The 17,139-nt window shown below is 37.8% G+C and overlaps 1 protein-coding gene across 1 annotated transcript in view; it reads right to left on the minus strand.

Annotated features, from left to right (window-relative positions):
* Positions 1-1,997: 1,997 nt before the first annotated feature.
* Positions 1,998-17,139, minus strand: part of LOC141362842 (Fc receptor-like protein 5) — a 57,867-nt gene continuing 42,725 nt past the window's right edge. Inside the window, exons 5-11 of the mRNA XM_073865100.1 lie at positions 14,891-15,157; positions 13,475-13,747; positions 9,241-9,366; positions 8,972-9,157; positions 3,962-4,240; positions 2,207-2,458; positions 1,998-2,122 (exon numbers count right to left, since the gene is read on the minus strand). Coding sequence (XP_073721201.1) covers positions 1,998-2,122; positions 2,207-2,458; positions 3,962-4,240; positions 8,972-9,157; positions 9,241-9,366; positions 13,475-13,747; positions 14,891-15,157 — 1,508 coding nt within the window. The remainder of the gene's footprint in view (positions 2,123-2,206; positions 2,459-3,961; positions 4,241-8,971; positions 9,158-9,240; positions 9,367-13,474; positions 13,748-14,890; positions 15,158-17,139) is intronic.

Here is a 17,139-nt window from a genome sequence, read left to right on the forward strand (position 1 = left end):
CCCCTAACGTCAAGGTATGCATTCACCTTGAGAACTTCATCTTTGTTTCCAAACGCAATGACTTCAGTTTTCTCTTTGTTTAACTGAAGAAATTTTTGGCACATCCAACTGTTATCTTCATCAATGCATTTGCACAGGGAGTCAATGGGGCTGTAGTCGTTAGGGGATAGAGCTAAGTAGATCTGAGTGTCATCTGCATAACTGTGATAGGCAATTTTGTTTTCTCTCATTATTTGGCTTAGTGGGAGCATATACAGGTTGAACAGGAGTGGCGCAAGAATTGAGCCTTGCGGGACTCCGCATGTCATGGATGTCCACTCAGATTTATGGCCACCTATACTGACATAATAACCTCTCCCTTCTAAGTATGACTTGAACCATTTCAGGACCACCCCAGAAAGCCCGACCCAGTTTTCCAGCCTGTCAAGAAGTATGTTGTGATTGACAGTGTCAAAAGCAGCACTGAGGTCGAGTAGCACCAGCACTGATAGTTTGGCTGTGTCTGTATTGAGGCGAATATCATTTATTATCTTTATGAGCGCTGTCTCTGTACTGTGGTGTGGTCTGAAACCAGATTGAAAAATGTCAAAGTAAACATTAGAAATTAAGAATTTGTTCAGCTGATTGAAAACAACTTTTTCAATGATCTTGCCTATGAAAAGAAGATTTGAGATTGGTCTGTAGTTGCTCAATACAGTGTTATCTAGGTTGCTCTTTTTCAGGAGGGGCTTAACAACTGCAGTTTTAAGGGACTTTGGAAAAGTCCCAGAGTTAAGTGATGAATTTACCACTTTTAGGAGATCTGCTTCTAAACAGTTAAAGACACTTTTGAAAAAAGATGTTGGGAATGTGTCAAGGGCACAGGTTGATGTTTTAAGATGCTGTAATTTTACCATCAACTGCTTCAAAATCAGACATCGTAACTACTTTCTGATGTTGTGGTCTGACTTTTCTGACCCCGGCGCAGCTCAAGGATGTGCTGATCACCTTTCTGATATTATTGATTTTCTCAGAGAAGAAGTTAGCAAACTCACTACATTTGCTGTCTGAGAGCATTTCACTTGGAATGTGACTTGGGGGGGTCGTTAGTATCTATATAGTAGCAAAAAGAGTGCATGTGTTATTTATGTTATTGATTATAATATTTGAAAAGAAAGTCTGTCTTGCTTTGCCTAGTTCCACACTGAAAGCACGAAGGCTGTCTTCATAGATACTATAATGGACTACAAGTTTTGTCTTCCGCCACATGCGCTCAGCTTTTCTGCATTGTCTCTTCATATCCTGGACCGCTGTTGAGTTTCTCCAAGGTGATTTTTGCCTGCCATTCTTCTTCCTAACTTTTACAGGAGCAATATCATCGATTGCACTCTTAACTTTCGAATTAAAGGAATCAAGGAGAAAATCAACAGAGTCTGCAGATATGCTTGGTGTTAAAGAAATAGCCTTAATAAATAGCACACTGGTGTTCTCATTTAAGGATCTCTTTTTGACAGACACAGATCTAGTTTCAATAGTAGGAGAGATTAATATATCAAAGAAAATACAGAAATTTTCAGACAGTGCTACATCCTTAATAACAATTGATGAAATGTTTACACCCTTACTGATAATTAAATCTAGAGTGTGTCCATGTACATGTTGAGTCAGATCAAAAGTGATATGCATATCATTTCAAAGACCCTTTATGAAGAAAAGTGATTAACAAACCCCTCAGTGATCAAGCTAAAGGTAACAATAATAAGTAAAATAATCCTGAAAAGATGTTTAAAGAGATGAAAAATAAACTGTATATCTGTACAGACAGAGAGGAGTGTCGCTAATAAAGTGAAATATGATACAAATTCAAGAGGCCACAACAAATTCAACACAACTAATAAATCATACAGACTTTGTTATTGTATCCAGATATAATCCAGACACACTGAGTGATAATGATAAAAAAATATGAACTAATTTGTTAAATTCAGTATAATAATCGAATATAATGACCCAATAAATCAGACAGATGTTTCACCTCTCAATCTGTAGCATTTGACAACCAGCACGACTGTCGCCAACAGATATGGACAAACTGCCAGCAGAAAAGTGATCATGTTGAGAGAAAACACCTCCTGATAACCACCTGAAACTGAAACACATGTTATCATGCAGTATATTTGAACAACAACAAACAAAATCATTTGAGATCATTTCTCTAGACTCACACCTCTGACTGAGATCCAGCTCTTTGGAGACTCTCCTCTCTTTGAGAGTTTACAGTAGTAGAAACCCTCATGTGACTTTGAGACTGTAGGGATGATCATCATGTCTCCTGTAGTCTGATTCTGCACCACTGATCCATCTTTATAAAATTTAGCTGTCAGGTTAGAGGGGTTTTTATCTCGATATAAACAGTGTAGAGTCAGAGGATCTCCTTCAGTCACAGGATCAACAGGACTGTCCAGAATCACATCAGCATCTACACAGCAGAAGAAATGACGGTTACACTTTATTTTGATAGTCCACTTTAGACATTCTACTAACTATAAATAACTTTGCAACTACATGTCAACTAACTTTCAATATTTTGCAGCTATACGTCAACTAACTGTCATTAGAGTATTAGTAGACTGTAAGTGTTAGGGTTAGGGAAGAGGTTTGGGTTAGTGGGATAAGTTGACATGCACATGCAAAGATACTTCTAGACAGTTGAATGTCTGTTGAGATATCATTGCAATCAAGTGTTAGTAGATAAGCAGACAGTTTACTAATTCTCTAAAGATTGGAAGCTGATAAGTAGTTGATAAGTAGTTGCAAAGTTACTTATAATTAGTAAAATGTCTAAAGTGGACTATCGAAATAAAGTGTTACCGAAATGACTGATGATTATAAATTATAAAAATATATCAGAGTGTTACTATTTTCTATCAGTTTGTTACATCTGGCAGATGGTAAAACAAAGTAAAATTCAATTCAAAGAGCATCTTTAACCATTCATCTAGGGACCGAAATATAATAGAGACCCTAACAACACCTTAGCAACCAGTCCCTTCCAAAACAATTCTGCAGGATTCCTGTAGGATGTTGCTTCTATGTGCAGGAATCCTGTAGTACAGAGCAAAAATCCTGCAGGACAGGGCACATTCCTGCAGGATTCCTGTAGGAAACCAGCAAGATTTTATAGGAAACCCTGCAGGAGTCCTCTAGGAAACACACAGAAGTCCTGTAGCAGAAGTCCTGTAGGAAACAAGTAGGAGTCCTGTAGGATCCCGCAGGAAAATGATCCCGAAAATCCTGTGGGATCCTGTAGGAATGTGCAGGTATGTGCTTTGTATGTCCTGCAAGATTTTTTTGTAAGGGTTAAGAAAATCCTTTCAACCTTATACAGTAGCATTGGTATAAAAACCACTTGGGAAACCTTAGCAGTCGCATAGCAACATCCTGACAACCATCTGCATTTGCATTGTGTTGTTAAAGTCCATTTAAGATAACTGTTTCTAAACACATTATAAATGTTAGAAATGTTGCTGAAACATGTTACAAAAGAACTAGTAATGAATTATGCAGTTTTTCCACATTTCTGTGTTCAGGATAAATTGGGGTGGGTTGACAACGGTTAAGAGAGGCAGCTTTCCCGCTAGTGGGCCATGGTTTCATTGCTGACAGCAGACACGTCCCCAGTGTTTGAGAGCTTGATAATTAATTTTATTTATTTAGCTTTTTGTAATCATTCATATTTATCTGGGTGGTTTATCACATTTTTCTGTGGTGTCACAAACTGAGAACACATTTAATATCAAACTTCACATGGACTTCAAATTCTGCAGAAGTGAGTTTATGCATCTATATTTCAAAAAATGTTATTTAATAGCCACTGATTAATGAAATCACTGAATTCTGTTTATGAATTTATTCTTTATGCACTGATTGTACAGATTTACTGCTTCTAAAATAAATAAATACAAACGAAATAGAAACTCACTGTGTACTGAGATATTAACAGGATGAAGTTTCTCTCCATATTCAGACTGACACCAGTACACTCCAGTATCAGATGTGATGAGAGATCTGATTGTACATGTAGATGTTGTTCCTGTAGATCTCCAGTCTGATGATGAACAAGGTTTCAGTTTGTCTGTGTATCTTCTCACTGTCCATCTAGTAGAGTTACTGTGATCCTCACAGCTCAGAGAGAGAGATTTAGATGAGAAGTGTTGAGATCTGTTGGGTCTGATGATCAGAGAGACTGAAGGAGAAACACCTGAGAAGAAAATGACAGAAAATCATCTTTATAAGATATAAATTAATAAATGAATGATATAAGACATAGAGCAGGGCTATTCAAATGGCAGCCCGTGACCCAAACCCTGCCCTCAAGGTAATTTGATCCGGCCCTTTATGTAGTTGGCACATGCCCAAGGGCCCACGTGCAGTATCAGGCCCAAGCGACAGGAGAAAATAAAATGTAAAATCGAATTGTTAATTATTTAGATAGTCCACTATTTTCTTCATCTATCCTAAATTTGTGAATGTCCTGTAAATGACGCAAATCAGACAGCCTGGTAAAGTAATCATTTGTTTAAGAAATCATTTGTACTGCGTATGTGTCGAACGGAGCCGTCCGTGCTTGTCCGTGGTTAAGTATGCTTTGGAAGCTGCGCGGAAACGTGCACGCGAGACATGGAAAGTTTGTCGTATTTGACCTTCCTCCTCTGCATCTGTGCACATGCAACACACATCGCCAACAGACAGACAGGTAGGCAGGAGCTCTTCACACAGGTCGTATTCCAGCTGTGTTTTTCTTGACTTGTGGGGAAGTCAGTGGAGATCAAATGACATAACTACCAGTACCTCAGTTTTACAGCTCATTATCCAAAAGACATTTTTTTTTTGTCTTGCTAACATGACTCATAATACGTTTTCTAAAGTGTAGATAAGCCAATAGTAACATAATTTAGTTTAAAGTTCAAAACTTTTTGTAACAGTTTCAGTTGCTTTATTTTTTTATTTTGTCAATCTATCTGTAGTGTTTTTCCCACTACTTTTGCAGCATTTTTCCTAAGAAATTAACAATAAAGCAGCAACCCTCCTTTTTTAGTTTAGTGTAAAGATGTGTTATTTTAACACCAAAAGAATTAAAAAGATTTACTACCACGTGCAAAATAAACAAACACATTATTAGTGAAACTGTCTACCCTCTCCTTGGCGCAGTCATTTATTCTAAATATATTTGAAACTAGTAGAATGGAAAACATGCACATTGTTGGCAGTATCATTTGCTGTCTTCTGTTCTTGTGATAAACACTTTATGTGAACTGATTATTTTGTATTTTCAAGAAATCTGTAGTGTATGAAACAGTTGGGTGTATGTGAAGGAATTAAAATAAACTGGTAAGGAAGTTGTGTAAATATATTTAATCTTTTGTTAAAAAAAAATTAGGCCTAAGAGAAGTGCCCTTTTTTCACTTGAGCATCTGCCCCCTGTGTCGGTCTCTGTGCAGGTCTCTCACAGACTGTAATGTGTCTCTGTAAATCCTGTAAAAGTAGAGGTGTTTCTAACAAAATATATATATACAATTTGACTGTGGGTGTGGGGGGCCTACAAGACATAATGGCCCTCATTTATCATTCTTGCGTAGAAACGGGCGTATATGTTGGCGTAAGATTATGCTTACACTCCTCTCACCGCCTGATTTATGAAACTGTGCATACCGTTGATATTCAGGTGTACGCAATATCTGCCCTTCATAAATGCCGCGGCCGAAAACGATCGTCATTAGAATAACAAGCCCATATAAATTCAAGTCTCCGCCTCCCCCACGCCCTCATTTTACGCCATTGACACACGAAAGACGGCAAAGAAGAGAATCCGGGGAAGTGAAAAGAAACAAAATTGTTTTATTTGGGAGTTTAAAGAGTGGGATTAAAGACACATTAATAATTGGATGACAATTTGTAATATTCGTATTATTATTTTTATTATTAATTGATATTTAGAAGAATAATTATTTATTATTATTATTATTTACTGTTGCCTACATCTAAATTATATGTCTGCTTAATGGTTCAGTTAATTTTTTTTAAATAATATTTTAAAATGATGTAGTAACTTTTGTAGTGTGTTGTTCTGTATTTACATAAAGTTGTTTGTTAGCTGTATCTTAGATCCAGTTTGATACGGAGCTCCGGATATAATTCAAATTAACAATTTGTTTCCACGACATCCACATGTTTTAGCTAAGCTAATTCATAATTTGAAGTAATAATAATTGTAATAGTATTTACGAAATATTATAATAATTAATTCCAAGGAACAAACTGTTGAATATTGGGAACAAATTCTAAATTTATGGCCATACTTTAGACTAAATAAGAAAAAGAAGTGTCCATAATGTAGCATAAAAAATTATTCGTGGCCATAATTTTGTCCGCATGTCATATCATGATCGGATTTACGGCTCCATTCAACACAAGCATTTTACCTTACCTCATCTGTATTTATTTATCATCGAATGGTACGTAACTAGCTTACCTTTTAATGCATTACCATGTTTTCGTAGCACATCCTTGTGCTTTCTTGCAATGTGCCGCTTCAGATTCCAGGATGAATATTTGCTAACTCTTTACAGTCTATCCGCATGTCCCTTTAAATTTTTTCTTCCTGCTCAATCTTAACTTTGATTTTTACTTTACATTTATGTATAAGGCTTGAATTCCATAACTTATTGCTAGACGTTTTTACAGATTCTCGAACTAGCAAATTATCAAAGGGCGTTCTGGGTTCAACCAACCCATCCTCATCCCCATGGCGTCAATATTTGACGCACTTGACCATGCGTCAATATGTTACGCGGAGGGTATACCTTTCGCGTCATTTTTTGACGAACTGGGGACTTCAATACTATTACGTCCGTTGCATTCTCTTTTCCTATTTTCTTACCATTTTCGCGTCGGTTTAGGGTTAGATTTACATAATGACATCCCTACCCAAACCTAACTCTAACCCCAACGCCAGGTGACAACTGTTTAATTTCGCAAACCTAACTCTAACCCCAACGCCAGGTGACAACTGTTTAATTTCGCGTACACTGTTTAATTTTGCGTAATCTAACCCTAAACCGACGCGAAAATGGTTAGAAAATAGGAAAAGAGAATGCAACGGACGTAATAGTATTGAAGTCCCCAGTTCGTCAAAAAATGACGCGAAAGGTATACCCTCCGCGTAACATATTGACGCATGGTCAAGTGAGTCAAATATTGACGCCATGGGATGAGGATGTTAGGTTCAACGAGCGGTGCTGAGGGAGCGGAATTTTCGGAAAGGCGCTTTGATGGTAATATTACCGCACCGCTCCCACTAAGCTCCGTTCACATGCTCGCTCTGAAACATCAGGTAAAGCGCACAGGCTCTCAACTGAAGGAATACATATGCATACAAATCAAATGCTTTGGTAAAGTCTCACAAATTAAACATTGAACATTGTTGCATAAAAATAAACACTAAAGTTTATAATTACTATGTTTTTTTACAGTGGGTCATAATATATCATATATTTTAGTTTGTCAGTGCGTTTTGTGGTGTTAGGAAGTGTTTGCGCATTTCTGCACTAACTCAAAATGTGCGTACACCACCTCCTGAGCTGGCGTAGGATTTGAGCGTGCCGTACGCCAACGTCCATATTGATAAATCTCAAAGTCACCGTGGTTTTGGGTGTACGCAAGGTGTACGCTGGAAATTTGGTGTACGCACTTTTGATAAATGAGGGCCATTGTGCCCAGGGGCCTCCAAATTCTTAATCCGGGCCTGGGCCCTACAGTTACGAGTTGATGCGCGAGCGTCTGTTTCATACAGCATAAGCTGCAGAGCGCGAGTCACGTGACTGGTGCGAGCAGCTGTGCCACGTGTTCATTCGCACTTTGGTCCACAACGCGAGCCTCCCCCGCTAGCGCCCGCGTCTTAAGACTTAAGGCTGTTTTTACTTTATTTGTTGTATTTCCAGCTTAAAAACACTGCCTTTTCCGAGAATTGTTGTCTGATATGTCAGCTCAATGATGACTTGCTTATCCACAATGACATTAACGTTAGATTTCTTAATAAAGGAAACTCGTTGAAACGATTTTGTGCTGACAAACATACACCTGATTTCACTGCTCTTGCGAAATCTAAAAACATATTTGGTAACACTTTATTTCGATAGTCCACTTTAGACATTTTACTAACTATAAGTAACTTTCCAACTACTTATCAACTACCAATCCCTAGAGAATTAGTAAACTGTCTGCTTAATATCTACCAACACTTGCGATGATATCTCAACAGACTTTCAACTGTCCATAAGTATCTTTGCAGGTGCATGTCAACTTATTCCACTAACCCAAACCTCTTCCCTAACCCTTACCGTTTACTAATACTCTAATTACAGTTAGTTGACGTATAGTTGCAAATTATTAAAAGTTAGTTGACATGTAGTTGCAAAGTTATTTATAGTTAGTAGAATGTCTAAAGTGGACTATCAAAATAAAGTGTAACCACATATTTTGTCTTATTAGAAGGTAGCCTAATGTTTGCCAATAATTAAGATGGCTGTTTAAATGTGGTTTAAATAGGGCTACTGTAATAGCTTTGACTAAAAACAGCATAAAACAATTATGTTCCATATTCTAAACTTTTTTGTTATGTGTACTGAAGTGAGTAAATGAGTTAAATTCTCAATAAGTAGGATACCTACTTTGACATCTAACAATGCACTAATGTTGTTGTATGCAGTTTCAAAATGCATGTTTGTAGAAAAAGCCTATTGTAGAATGCACTGCTTTTGTTGTTATGCTGTTTCAAAATATAACATGTTAAATGTAGTCATCATCACTGATATATCTCCGGCCCCTCATTTGAGATGCTTTTCATGAACTGGCCTCCACAACAAACTAATTGAATAGCCCTGACATAGAGTGTAAGAGATTGTTGTTGTTTAGTTGTGTGTGATGAACTCACTAGTGATCCACAGTGTTTGTGTGTTACTGTACTCTGTGTGATAGACTGGATCTCCTCTCTCTGCTCTGCACATATAAACTCCTGTGTGCTTCACAGTCACTGAACTCACTGTGTAGATGCCTTTAGATCCTTTACTGCTGTTTGACACCAGCTCATAATCATCTTTATTCACTGTAGAGTCAAAATCTCATTTAACCCTTAAGATGTTTTGAATAATATCAGTTGATGTTGATGTTATGAGATGAATGAGATATTACCTGATCTAAGACTCTGTACAGTGAACCAGCTGAATGTCCAGCCTGTAGATGAATTTATAACCTCACACATCAGAGTCACTGAATCTCCTTCAGTCAACCACTGCTGTGGAGAAACACTTAAAACTGTCTGTGGTTTATCTGAAAGTGATCAATTTATCATGAATAACATGCTACACCTCATCTCTTCACACTAATAATGATGAACAAACATATAAACTCACCTGATGATACAGTCAGTGTAACAGCATCACTCATCTCAGTGTTGTGTTCACGTATCTTTCCTCTACAGGTGTATTTACCACTGTGGTATTTTTTTATGTTGATTTTACACTCTTGTGTGTTGCATTGTGTGATTATATTTGTCTTCTCTACAGTCCAGCTGTATGTCCACTCAGAGTCTCGTGTACCATTTATGTCACATCTCAGATAAACAGTTTCTCCACTGAACAGCTGTGTGTCAGGATCAACACTCACTACAGGTTTAAGACTCTCTGTACAAACACAATTCATTTTTTATAATTAATTAATTGCATCATCATCTAAAATACTCAACAAAACACACACAATTTCATATAATTGAACAGTTGATTTGATTTATACAAACACTAACAGACTTTAGTTGGGGAAGCAGCAAACATTTCTTAATTGACCAAAAACTGGGTAGTGAAAATTAAGACCATCATGTTTCAAACCTGCATAAATGTCTTTTCTCCATGAAGGCACAACGAATAAATATAAAAAATGTACTGACATTTTTTCGCTTAAAAGTGAATCAGGAGTAAGGTTGGGAATCGAGAACAGTTTCTTATTCAGAATCGGTTCTGTTTTTAAAAGGAACCGGAACTGCACGGAATTCATAAGTTCTTAAGTGCTCAATTTCTTAATATTTGTTTAACAATTCATGTCTAAAATCACGCAAAAATGTGACTGTGTCGCTTTCCTCTTCTTCAAAGAGTTTGGGCGCTCCAGAGCTTCTGTCGTTGCTAAGTAACCTAAGCATTGCTTGACGTTGTGAAGAGCACCCACGGGGTGCTAAAATAAATTGGCACCTATGAACAGGCACGTTTGTTAAGAAAAGTATATCTATCCTCTTTTACATGTTTAAATAAATATATGCATATATATTATATTGATGCCTATATGCATCACTGCGTGCATGCAGTGCCGTGCATATACAAAAATAATATCCTGCAAAGGCTGCTTTACTGTAATATGATTAGAGATTTATAAATTCTGGAGCAAGTGTTTTGTCATATGTTTTGAATGTTACAGAACTACTGCTCATAACATATCCACATAATCAGGTAGGATCTTATGAGGACTACTTCAACAAGAATAAATTATCGGAATTAGAACCGGGAATCGTTAGGCAGAACTGGAACCAAAATCAGAACCGGAAAATTTCTTACGATTCCCAACCCTAATCAGGAGCATGTCAACCTCCAAGATGACATAAAAGCAAAATAAAGTTTTTCCAGTTCTTCTAAAGCTGTTCTTCACCAATTTCTCATTTTGTGTAACAAGTACATAGAAGATGAAGTTATAAAGAAATAACATAGAGGAGAGCAAATGATGGCAAAAATATTTTTGACATTAGAAATTTCTAACAACCCATAACAGACTGTCAGATTAAATATGGAGTCTACACTGACTGCACTCTTAAAATGAATGTGTTAAATTAACACATCTTGTGTCTAGTTAAGGACAACACATCTAGTGTGTTGTCCTTAATTTAACACACCTCTGTGTTATTTTTGGAACAACACACTTTGTGTTGTTTTAACACATCTTGTGTTGTCCGTTTTATTTTTTATGAACTTAAATGACACTTAATGTGTTAAAAACAACACATAATGTGTTAAATAGTTTAACACAAAGCAATGTGTTAAAATTAACACATCCAGGGTGTGTTTATTTTAACACATTGCTTTGTGTTAAACTATTTAACACATTATGTGTTAATTTTAACACATTATTTGTCATTTCGTGCTGATTTAGAGTTCATATAAATAAAAGGGACAACACAAGATGTGTTAAAACAACACAAAGTGTGTTGTTCTAAAAATAACACAGAGATGTGTTAAATTAAGGACAACACACTAGATGTGTTGTCCTTAAAGGGATAGTTCAGCCAAAAACGATATTAAACCCAGAGGCGATTCTAGGGTTAGAGCTTTAGGGGTGCTGAGCACCCAATGAGCTCCGCTGCCACCACCCACTCTTTTTTCCTACAGAAACCAATAATATATCTATTGTAAAATAACTATAATTTTAACATTGGTTCAACTAACTCCAAAATCCAGATTTTTTTGGAGACCTTTCAGGCATGAAAACGGGTCAGGGGTGAAAAAGATGAGAAGAATATTACCCCTCTAGGGTCTGGGAGCATGCTCTCCCTTAGAATTTTTTTAAATTACACATTTTAAAGCATCAATCTGATGAGTTTTGAGATGCATTTTTTGCCAACCTTTTTATTTCTAATTAATGGCGAGCTAGCACTTTTTGCATTTAATGCCATATTAAAGTCTCTGGACAAAAGGTGGGCTACAGCAGCAGTGTGGATATGGTTTTATGTGAATATACAGTGTATCGTTTTAAGCTTTTGTCAAAATGACAAATCTCCTAATTTATAACTTTTATGCCTACAATATATGGTAGGTTTATTAATAGTTTGTTAATTTGCAGCTTTTCTTTTAACAGTCCTTTAATTGAACCATTATCTTTACTATATGTCTAAAAGAAAACACTTGTGACTCCTGCACTAAGGGTTAACAACGGTATCCCCTTCATATTAATCTACATGTGACAAACTAAAAAAAAAATGTATTGTCTATGATAGTCAGACAGTTAGTGATTTCACATATAACTTACCTGTATACACAGTGATATGTAGTTTGTTTTCACTCTGTTCCAAACGCCATGTTTTCATGACGACTGACCAGAAAAGACGCACGTGGCGTCATGTTTACATGATTCCCGATTGTTAAAATAAGTCTCAAATTAACGATAAATCATACAATAAACTTTAACAACAGAGACACACGTATGCAACTACACTGAGACGCACAAAACTGCATGCGTCTTGCGGAAGAACATTGTAACCGGTGCTACTTCTCTCCGTTTAAGTCTATGGACAAGTCACACAGGTACTGTGCTACTCCGCAGCGCGCGGGTACCCGCCGGACTAAAATAATCCGAAAATAAACACTTATTATACGTGGACCGTGGTGATTCAGTATAAGACAAAAACACGGCTTGAAAGATTGATTCGTGATGTACTCGCTCATTATAAACATAACGTAAACATTTTGTAAGATTTGAACAAAAAAGTTGCATCACAAGCTGATTCTCACTCTGCGTGTGTTTAGCGCTGAATGACGGTCGGGCTAAGCGATGCAGGTACAGAGAAGTAGAAGAAGAGGGTGACACCATTTGCTAAGCGGGGAGGTTTTCATTTTCTACATTAACATATACATTTTAAACCACAAACTAAGTAGTATGTTTTGGACATTATTTAACCTGGTCAAAGACGAACGAACATTTTAGAATAAATACATTTCTTGCTCCAAGTTTTAGGGGTGCTGAGCTCCTTTTTAGGGGTGCTGAAGCACCCCTAAAAAGGGGCTAGCCTCGCCCATGATTAAACCCATGATTTACTCACCCCCAAGCTGTCCGAGTTGCATATGTCCATCGTTTTTCAGACAAACACATTTTCAGATATTTTAGAAAATATTTTAGATCTTTCTGTTGATTAAATGTAATGTTACGGGGTCCAGCAATAGTCCACGACCTTCAAGTCCAAAAAAAGTGCGTCCATCCTTCACAAATTAAATCCAAACGGCTCCAGGATGATAAACAAAGGTCTTCTGAGGGTAATCCGTGCGGTGTTGTTGTAGAAATATCCATATTTAAAATGTTATTAACGTAATTAACTACCTTCCGGTAGCGCCGCCTATCTGTAGTTACTGTACTGATCCTCTATCTCACACTTCAGTCTCTCTACACTGATGTTTCTTTTTGAATTGGAAAAGTTAAAGGTAGCTTTTGGTATATTCAACTTACAATACAGTTGCCATTTAAATATTTATATTTCATTTTATAATAATAAGATTTTGTTGTATATGTTGTATAGGTCAGGTCCCTCTTGTAGAAGTAATTTTAATCCCGATTGTATAACCTGGTAAACTACAGGTTTGTCATAAGTTAAATATGACTGTATATTGTGGATTATGATAAACAGACTCACCTGATACTCTTAGTGTAACTGCATTACTGATGTGTGAGTATCGTGATTCACTGGTTTCATTTCCTCTACAGGTGTATTTACCTGCGTCAGACTCAGTAACAGATCTGATTGTGTAATAGTGAAGTTTATTCTGCTGGATGACTGAATCATCTTTATACCATCTGTACTGCCAGCTGCTGACTCCTCCTCCATTGATGACACATGTGAGATTGACAGTTTCTCCTCTGAATACATGATCAGCAGGCCAAACAGACACTTGAGCTGTTGGTCTTTCTGTACAATGACAACAATTCACATTGATAATGATGTCAAATAAACCCTTGATTGCAAACAGTAATTAGTTACTGTAATTTAATTATGTTTAACTTGTAAAGTAAAGTAAGAGATTACTCTCATTTAATTACAGTTACTTCTGATGTAATTAAACTAAATACTGCATATGGACTGTATACAATTATATATATATATATATATATATATATATATATATATATATATATATATATATATAATAGTGGATTTAACATCAAAATACTGTATAAGGTCTAATGTTTAAAGGCATGTTTTATGAATCCTTCTCAATTTAAATATTTTGGTAAGTTAATCAGAATACTAGTAATACTCACTGGTTGGTTATTAGCATTATTATTACTAAAATGTTGGCTGTTTATTAGTACTTAAATAGCACATATTAATGCCTTATTCTGCAAAACCTTATTCTACATCTTATACCATCCCCTTTTCTATCAATACTTAAAATTAAAAAAAAAAATATGAGCAGTAAATTGGAGTATATTGAGGCAAAAGTAGTTGATAGTTAGGCCTAGTTAATACTGAGAATTTAACCCTAAAGTGGTACCAAAATAATTTTTGTACTTTACATGATTTGTTCAAGCCATTTCAATCCTATCTTTGTATCATTTACTAAATAGGATTTAGAAAGTATTTAGCAATAAGTAATCAAATACTTTTTTGGAGAGAGTAATATACTGTAAAAATGATGCCATATAAACATATACTTTTATTTTACTTTAACTTAAATTAGTTAAACAATTTCAACTTTTCAACAGTTTTTATATGTTATGACAACGTATCACTATTATATTTTTCAAAACATAAAATAATAGGTTAAATTGACTTGCAAAACCAAGTTGTTTTACAGTGAACTTTAGTGGTGTTTTCTTGCTGACAAGAAAGAAATAAATTAGCAAAATTCAATGTTTGTATTTAAAATATTAAGGTAAATGTTTTAGCTTTTGTAATTTAACACAATTTTAAACATAAAACAAACATAATTTGTCTCGTTTAATTTAAAGCTTTAAAAGTTGTATCATCTATAAATGTAATTGCTGTTCAGTGTCCTATAAAATAATTTCCATAATGTTTTCAGAACAAAGTATGACTATAAATATTTACCCTTTACTGTCACTGTTATTGGTTCACTGTGTTGTGTATCTAAGTGAGTGTTTTCTTCTTTTCTGCCTATGCACCAGTACTCTCCTCCATCAGAAACTTGAACAGATCTGATTGTTTTAGTTCCTGTAGTTTCAGTGGATTCAGTGTTTGATGGTGTGATGAAAAGAAACTTCCATCCAGTGGACTGATGAATCTCACAGATCAGAGTAACTGTGTCTCCAATGAACACAGACGTCTGTGGCTGCACAGTCAGAGTTGGTGTTATACCTGTCAATATAAAATCAATGAGACTTGTCAGTTTTTTTAACAAGATTTTGTTAGTGTAACTGGTAAAAGATCATTAGTGCAGTCATATTTTACAGATAAAACCCACATATAATCCGCAGTGGTGATTTCCCTTTCAATACGGTTCACTTCGCATTGCGTCAGTTAGCTGACGCTATGGGGGAAACTCCTGTTTACTCCGTGACTGAAGCCTATTGGTTAACGTCTGTACAAAGTACAGACCAATGACGTTTGAACCCGCGCGCGGGAAGTACACGTCCTTATATAAGCGCGGTTCAAGCGTCAGGAGCTCATTAATTTCTCCTTCAGCGCGAACCTCTCGCTGCTCCGAAGAACAAGAAGCCTTACCTCGCCGTCGACAAAAGCCCTGCAGCGGAGTCCAGGCCTAGCGTCTTCCCTGCCCTTTCCGGCTGAGAACCGAAGACAGCAGAATCCAGGTCTAGCGTCTTCCCCTGCCGCTTTCCGGCCGAGAACCGAAGATAGCCTTCGCTTGCCGTGGTACGAGCCCTGTGCAGCGGACACATGCCTGACGAGGTCTCCCCTGCGGCCGCCCGGTAAGATCAATATTTTTAATATAAAGCTGTAAGCTAAAAGAGCAGGCGCTGTTGTAATAGCGTCCAGCACAGCGGCTTGTGTGAGCCTCCCTGCTATGAATTTCCCCGAGCGCGTCACCGGTCTGGCACCTCCCACGCCGGGACCGCGCTTATATGCTTCGGTTGTTTTATCCATGTTTCGTGCTCCCCCCGCTGTTCCTCTCTCCCCGGGATGAACACACGGCGAGCCATGAGACTAGATGGATGCATAGACCTGCACACACGGACTAACCCCCCCTGTGTTCTGTCACATCGCAACCGTTCATGCTTACAGAGTCCCTTCGCTCCTCTCACATTCAGTGGCGAAATCTCTGACACATATGAATCCCCCGAGTGCATCGGGTGATACCGTTTATATGACGCATGGCTGTTCTGTCTGTGTTGCTGCTCCCCTCTGCCGTTCCTCTCTTGTTGAGATGAACAAGCGGGGGAACCGTAAAACTAGAAAGATGCATACGACAAGCAAACACGGGCGGATCTGCCCCTGTTTCCTGTCATAGCACAGCCACTCGTGCTCCACGCTCGCGGAGTCCCTCGCTCCTTTCCCCGCAGTGGTGAGATCTCTTAACGGCGTAGTTAGCACGCAGTCTTACGGCTCGCTGCCTCTAAATGCAGCTGTCTAGTGTTCAACGATTACAGAGCTTCATGCCCCTCCCCTCCTGGAGCGGCGCGATCTCATTCGTCTGCTCGATAGGGCGGATTCGCCGCTATTGGAGCATCAAGAACACTCATTAAAAGAGCTAACCGGCTCACTATTCGTCTATACAGAGCTTCATGCCCCTCCCCCCTGGAGCGGCGCGATCTCATTCGTCTGCTCGATAAGGCGGACACGCCTCTATCTGAGCGCTAAAACACTTATTATAGAGCTTAACCGGCCTGAGTCTATCTCACTTCGGAAAGCTCACTACTAGTCTGCCCGGTCATTTCTCTCTGGTTTAGACGGAATCAGAGGCAGAACGAATTTGTTTAACATACTGAGGCCCGAATACCTCCCTTTATTCAGTCCCGTCCTATATCAGTGCGCTGAATATTGGTACATTCTTATATACCCGGTTTTTCTGCCCTTTTTAATAAACGGCAAAACCGCGGGCCTCACGGCAGACTTCATCTCTGCGATGGGTTCAGTTTGACATTAAACATTATTCAGTCCCGTCCTATATCAGTGCGCTGAATATTGGTACATTCTTATATACCCGGTTTTTCTGCCCTTTTTAATAAACGGCAAAACCGCGGGCCTCACGGCAGACTTCCTCTCTGCGATGGGTTCAGTCTGACATTAAACCACCTAGACATACTGCTCTGCTCCGTGAGCCGTTCGGGTCACCGTCACTACTGAGGCTCGTGCAGCTGAACGGCCGAGCTCTGGTCTTC

This window comes from Misgurnus anguillicaudatus, unplaced genomic scaffold (genome assembly GCF_027580225.2).
Source record: "Misgurnus anguillicaudatus unplaced genomic scaffold, ASM2758022v2 HiC_scaffold_29, whole genome shotgun sequence".
In the NCBI taxonomy this organism is placed as follows: domain Eukaryota; kingdom Metazoa; phylum Chordata; class Actinopteri; order Cypriniformes; family Cobitidae; genus Misgurnus; species Misgurnus anguillicaudatus.